The sequence below is a fragment of the Myotis brandtii genome, unplaced genomic scaffold (genome assembly GCF_000412655.1).
Source record: "Myotis brandtii unplaced genomic scaffold, ASM41265v1 scaffold332, whole genome shotgun sequence".
NCBI lineage: Eukaryota > Metazoa > Chordata > Mammalia > Chiroptera > Vespertilionidae > Myotis > Myotis brandtii.
Window position 1 is genome coordinate 3097494 of NW_005362797.1, and position 6585 is coordinate 3104078.

The 6585-nt window shown below is 52.6% G+C and overlaps 1 protein-coding gene across 2 annotated transcripts in view; it reads right to left on the minus strand.

The window, feature by feature from the left end:
- The window catches only part of FBLN5 (fibulin 5), a 71356-nt gene extending 64789 nt beyond the window's left edge, over window positions 1–6567 (minus strand). Inside the window, exons 1-3 of one of the 2 annotated variants that reach the window (XM_005871199.2) lie at window positions 6099–6567; window positions 2416–2470; window positions 716–767 (exon numbers count right to left, since the gene is read on the minus strand). In XM_005871199.2, the coding sequence (XP_005871261.1) occupies window positions 716–767; window positions 2416–2470; window positions 6099–6115 (124 nt within the window). In that variant the 5' untranslated portion in view covers window positions 6116–6567. Of the gene's footprint in view, window positions 1–715; window positions 768–2415; window positions 2471–5589; window positions 5901–6098 lie in introns of those variants that run through there. The other variant, XM_005871198.2, reaches the window with a different exon arrangement.
- Between the last annotated feature and the right edge of the window lie 18 nt (window positions 6568–6585).

Genomic DNA, 6585 nt, shown 5'->3' on the forward strand with positions numbered 1-6585 from the left:
GAGATGCTGGAGAAGAGCCCGAACATTCGGTTCTAAGGTGGTAAGTTCTGGGGGCCTGACGCGCACCCCTGTGGTTGTTGCTAACAGGACTGTGTTGTATGATTGAACTTTGCTACGAGAGTAGCTCTCAAGTGCTCTCACCACAAAGAAGCAAACGCTATGGTGGTAATCATATTGCAATGTATACGCACATCACATCAACATGTTGGACAGTTTACCGTTGCCAAAGTGATATGTCAACTGTATCTCAATTTATAAAGAGAAAGAAACTCAATTCTGCCAGCAATACACATGAGCGAGGACATGGATTCTGCCCTCCCCCCACCCCACCAAGAAGGAACAAATCCTCGTTGGCCCCTCAGTGTGAGCCTGGCAGACCTCTGTCGAACCTTTGACCTCCAGATCAGTGACAGAATAGATGTGTGTTACTTAGGCCACCAAGTCAGTGGTAATTTATTATGGCAGCCATAGGACACTAACACAGACAGAGAGCTCCTGGGGAACAGGAGTCAGTTCTTACTCATCTCTGCCCCCTCCCAGGGCTTACGGTGAAGGTGACGGGCACAGAGAAGGTGGTGGGTGGAAGGGTGTCAGGGACCTCATCCGTTCCGGGCACTGATTCTCCCATGGGCAAGGCGAACACAGATTTGACAATCCCGGACAACAGTGTCACTGAGCGTCCCCACCCGGCGAGGGGTCGCCCCTGGCCTCTTACCTATGCACTGTCCCGACGGGCGGTCCAGGTCAAAACCGTTCGTGCACTGTTGCTGCGGGGAGAGAGGAGGAGGCGAGGTCATTTCACTCACTGATTTTTGTTTAACTGTAAACGCATTGTAATGACAGCACAGAAAGTTCAGCAAATAGAGTCAAGGGGAAAAACAGCAGCCATAATACTAATACTTGTATTATAATGTCTATTTCTTCTTCCTCCTCCTCTCCTCCTTCTCCTTCTCCTCCTGGTTTTTCTTCTTCTGCATTTTCGTACACTTTTTTATACTGAGCATTACTTGTAAAGCTCCCTCACTGTTGCTCCAAAACCCCTATTTTTAGCAGCTGGTTCCTGGGGCTTTGTCATGAAACGCAGTAATAATCACTCTGATCTGCCCGACCAGGTACGTCCTGTGTCCACTCCTCTCTGGGAAGGGATGTGGCTGCTTTTAAGGGCACTCACTCTCCTGGGGTGCTTTCAACCTCACCTTCTCAGCACCCCGTGTGAGTCCTTCGCACCCTGTGCAACCCTCCACCGGATCCCGAGGTCTGTACGTGAAATAAAAGCTACGCAGTGATGGAGTCAGTCTCCTAGGACAGTGGTCAGCAAACTGCAGCTCGCGAGCCACATGCGGCTCTTTGGCCCCCTGAGTGTGGCTCTTCCACAAAATACCACGTGCGGGGGCGCATGTACAGTGCGATTGAAACTTCGTGGCCCATGCACAGAAGTCGGTATTTTGTGGAAGAGCCACACTCAAGGGGCCAAAGAGCCGCATGTGGCTCGCGAGCTGCAGTTTGCCGACCACTATCCTAGGACAAGCAGCACTGGGGAGACGCCTCCATTTCAACCTCAGAAGACAATCACAGAGATACTTCCAGAAACAGATCTCCACCGTCCCCAAGGGCTGTCGGCTTCACATACCACATGAGGTACAACTTTATGCATTTAGAGAAGCGTCATGGCCTGGCCGGTGTGGCCCAGTGGTCATGGCTCGATTCCTGGTCAGGGCACATGCTCAGGTTCTGGGTTCAATCCCCAGTAGGGCGTGGGCAGGAGGCAGCCGGTCAATGATTCTCTCTCAAAATTGATGTTTTTCTCTCTCCCTCTTCCTTCCTCTCTCTGAAATCAATTTTTAAAGAGAGAGAGGAAAACGCCATGGGGGTCGACAGTCAGGGGTCCTCCTGGGCAGACCCTGGAGCCTGCCATGTTACAGGAACCTGGCGTCAGGAGTCGGGCTTCCTGAGCTGAGGGTGGGTGTGTGGAGAGGATGGACTAGCCTGCGTTCCTGGGAGTAGGCCCAGGAGCCTTGGAGCCAGGGGGCTGCCCCTGACCCTCAGGAGAGCTGGGTTCCTGGCTCACCAACTGATGCCAAGGGCAGTCACGCAGGAACACATCTCCCTTAACATCTCAGGTAAGTCAAGACACCCCCAGAGGGATGCAAATGAGGGGGGAGGATCCGATGATAAGAACCTTGGATTGGGAGTCAGGGACCGTGGTCCCCGCCCTGCCACGTGCGAACTGCATCACCTCGATCAGCTCTCAACTTTTCTGAGCCCCAGCTTTCATCTCTGTATAAAGAAGGGCTCGATTTAGGTAAACTATAAAGCCTCCCCCGCCCCCCAAAAAATCCTAGGATGCTAACATGTATGGCTGGACAACCTGATGTTTAACATGCTTCTACGTGATTCGCAAAATAAAAACCTTACCTGTGCATTCCCAGGACGTGGAAGACAGAAAGCCAGAATGGTGACAGTGAGAATCCTGCGAAAGGCAAAAAGGCGAAATCAATGCCCAGGGCACTTCCAGGAGCCAGGTCTGCGGGCACACGGCCTGCCCGCTGCTGGGCATTTACCACGGGAGGTCACCTTGGGCTTAGATGGGGGGACCCCAGGTACCCCAACCACCCCATACAGACCCGTCTCTTCCTCTGGTGTCAGATGTTCAGATCACGTGTTAGACGGCATTTTTTTTTTTTTAAATAAAAGGTTTTTGCTACTTCAAAGCACAAATCTAAACCCTGCCGGCTGTGGTATTGACCATGTATTGGCCAGTTGCTCTGACCTCCGGTACCAGCCGGCCTGAGTTCAAACATCTTTACTCTGAACCGGTAACAGAGGGAAGGAGCCCTCGCGCCCTCCAACGGTGACAGGACAGTGCAAATGGGAGGCACACGGTTCCACGAAGGAAGGTGTCGCAGGAAAGTCACCCGATCCAGGGGGTGGAGTGTGCATCACGCCGCCCCTGAGGGGCCAGGGGCCGAGGGGCCCGGGCAACAGGAGAAGCAGCACAGCAGGAAGCTTAGGGGGAGTCAAGAAATGGAGGGTCGGGGCAGCTCTGACATCCACAAGCCACCAAACCTCTCTGAGCCGGAGACTCCCACCCTCCACAACACAAACTTCTTCCCAATAAAAGTGTCGTTGCCCATATGCTTTCAAAATACGGCATCGCTACCGCCGCCAGAACTCCTTTCATTCACTCCGCAAAACTGAACCGCTGAGCGCCACACCCACCGGGAGAGCGATAATCAACAGAGCAGGGCACGCGTGGGGGGGACGTGGAGCAACCGGGACCGGGAGCACCTTGGGTGGGAATGTGAAAAGGTGCAGCCGCTATGGAAAACAGGATGACTGATCCTTTAAAAATTAAAAGTGCAATTACCATAGGACCCAGCAGCCCCATTTCCGGGTACACACCCCAAAGAATGAAAACCAGGGTCTCAGAGAGATACCGGTGCACCCACGTTCCTAGCAGCATCGTTCACAAGAGCCAAGAGGTGGGAGCAACCTTTCATTCCTGGATGGACGAATGGACGCACAAGATGTGGTGTCTCCGTTCCGTGACGTATTACTCAGCCTTAAAAAGGAATGACGTTCTGACATGCGCCCCATCTGGGGGAACCCTGAGGACATCCTGCTACGTGAAATAAGCCAGTCACAGGAAGATAAACACTGTATGATCCACTTATGTGAGGGGCCTACAGCAATCAAAATCATAGAGACAGAACATAGAGTGGTGGTTGCCAGGGGCCGGAGGAAGGAGAGAATGGGTAGTCGTTTAATTCAGATAAGGTTCAGTTTTGCAAAGTGAATGAAAGGAGTTCCGGAGGTTGGTTGCACAACAACGGTGTGAATGTACTTAACACCACTGAACTGTATGCTTAAACGTGACTAAGGCGGTAAAAAAGATATATAAAATCTATACACATGCGGAGCTTTATTTGGTGTTATGATTCAACAGGGATTTGTCTGAGTCACTACTCTTTGTGGGTGTAAACCCCAGGCAGAAGAGCCACAAAACTAGGACCCAATCGCTGCCCGAGAGAGCTGGTTGGGGAGCCACATGAATCAAGAATGTCTCTACACGTTGGTTAGGACACTGACAGACATGCCCATTGAGTGCCGTGAGAGCCAGGCTGGGAGTTAGGGACAGGAAAGTCAAGGAGGGCTTCCTGGAGGAGGTGACCTTGAAGGCTTCTTGGATAGAGCAGTGGGACCTGGGCCCTGGTTGGACTCAGTGGCCTATTCCTGTCAAATACACCTCCACTTTACAATCCCTCCCTTCATGGAAAGGGTGTTCGATAGATTGCAAAACCCACTCCAGCCATAACACAAGGCTCATCTGAATCAACAGCTCTGGGTCCGTGGTGGGCCCTCGAATTAAGGAGACATCCACAGGGAACAAAACCCCGGTGTGGCGCCAGAAGATGCAAGCCCATGTCCTTCACCGCGTCTCCAACCCCGAGAAAGAAGACCCTGAGCATCCCCCGGTTTTCATCGCATCTAAGTGCCTGCGTGAGCCAGGTTCTCGCTCGCTGGAGACAGCTCCGACCTTATAAAGCGCAGAGCCAAATCCCAGGGCTTTTTGATATTTGCGACAGCCAGATTTATATCTGGAAGGAATGAGAGAACAATAACAAATTTATTTTCCAGGCTGTATATGATGAATTTCAATGTTTTCCTGTTTCTTCGCATGAAGTTTCCTTTCAGATGGTTATAAAACCCTGTCTCGTTTATGTTGGAGACAGAACAGGTTGCCTGAATGCCGTGGACTTCAAGAGCTAGTGGAAAAGGCGTGCTAACCTCATTTCTCCCCCGACTCCCGACTCCCCCGCGCTCTCTGGCCCAGAGCCCTCAGAGACAGGTCCCCTCTGAGAGGTGCGGCCGCAGGCCCAGCCTCCGGGAAGAGCCATGGCTGGGTCTTGGGGGCCAGGTAAGCTCCAGGCTAACGGAGAGGGTGTTCCAACAAAATGAAATAACACCCACGGGTGCTGCTCTCCCATGTCACCAACAGTGGCACCTTGTCACAAAAAAACTCTAGAAAACCACAAAAATAAACTAACTAGAGGAAAACCGGGAAACCTCTGATGCTCAGAACTGGTCCCCCGGACTTTGGAAAACAGTGGGTCCACCCACTTTGTGTACCATCCTGAGACCCACGGGACCAGGCTGTGTGTCCCCAATCCAGGGTGACATTATTACAGCTTAGTTTTCAGCATATGTGTTCTCTCTCTCTCTCTCTCTCTCTCTCTCTCTGTCGCTACATTTTGCCCTGACCAGTTTGGCTCAGTGGATAGAGCACCGGCCTGTGGACTGAGGGGTCCCGGGTTCGATTCCGGTCAAGGGCATGGTTGCGGGCACATCCCCAGTAGGGGGTGTTCAGGAGGCAGCTGATGGATGTTTCTAACACTCTATCCCTCTCCCTTCCTCTCTGTAAAAATAATCAATAAAATAGATTTTAAATAAATAAATAAAGCAGCTACATTGTCAAGAGTTTGCTCAATAAAGACTGTGCAGATAGAATCTAGATAAAGCTCTTCAGCGTTGAAGGAGCCCTCGACGGGAATTGCAATTTTCTTAAAGAAAAGCAAGGCGTTTGCTTACATGTAGTTCTGTCTGCGGTCCCCACTTTTCATCGGCTCCAGGCTTCTGGGTCGCATGCCCTTGGATCGCACATATAGGGCAGACCTAGCCCGGGATGTGCGGCTCACCCCCTCGCTTGTCCAGCCACCGATGCAGCAAAAGATCGGCTAGTGAACCAGTAACCCGTCTCCCCGAACTTAAAAAAGGATGTGAATTTGGGGGGTAAACGGCACACTTGATTTGCTGCCCTTTCCGACCAGAAAGAGGGACGGAGCTCAGAGGCGTTTGCAGGCTCTGTCGGAGGCTGCCTCTGGAGCCGGATGATAAAATGCCCACTCCCAAAAGAAGGCTCCGGGAGGCAGCGCGCAGAGGCGCAGCTTTTTATAATTAACAATGTCATTGCATCACTAGCTAACGCCTTTCCCAATCTCCTGACACCGCCTGGATCCGTGCAGAGCCGTTTTCCACCCATCGGGCGTTCGGGAAGGTTTCCAGACCCCGGGGGAAAGAGTCCAGAAGGGAGAACCCACCTTGTAAATCCTGGCATGTCCAAGGCGCGCGAGCCGGAGAAGCAGAGGGAGAAAGAGACGGCGCTGGCAGTGCGTGGGGGACCCTCGGAGCAGTTCCTGAACTTCGGCCTCCTCTGGGCCCGCGGGGCTGGCTGAGATTTTATTCCGGGGGGGACAGCGAGTCGTGGAGAGGACAAGGGGAGAGCCTGGGTCCTCCGAGCCACTGGAGAGCCGACGGGGAAAACACCTGGTTTTGCTTAGCCCTCTTCAGTAATTCAGCATTAAACCAATTGGAGGAGGAATGTTAAAAATGAACACTTCATTTTCTAAGTATGTTAAACAATGCAAATGGGGCCTCAGTCTGGACACAGCTGGTTCAGATTACAGCGCTCACAACAATCTTGGGGCGTCTGCCAGGACCCAGTGCTCAGCGCTGGGAGGAGAGCCCTGTCCCGGGCGAGCAGCCGCACTCGGGCTCCCAGCATCTCCGCTGGAGGCGAGGGGCGGG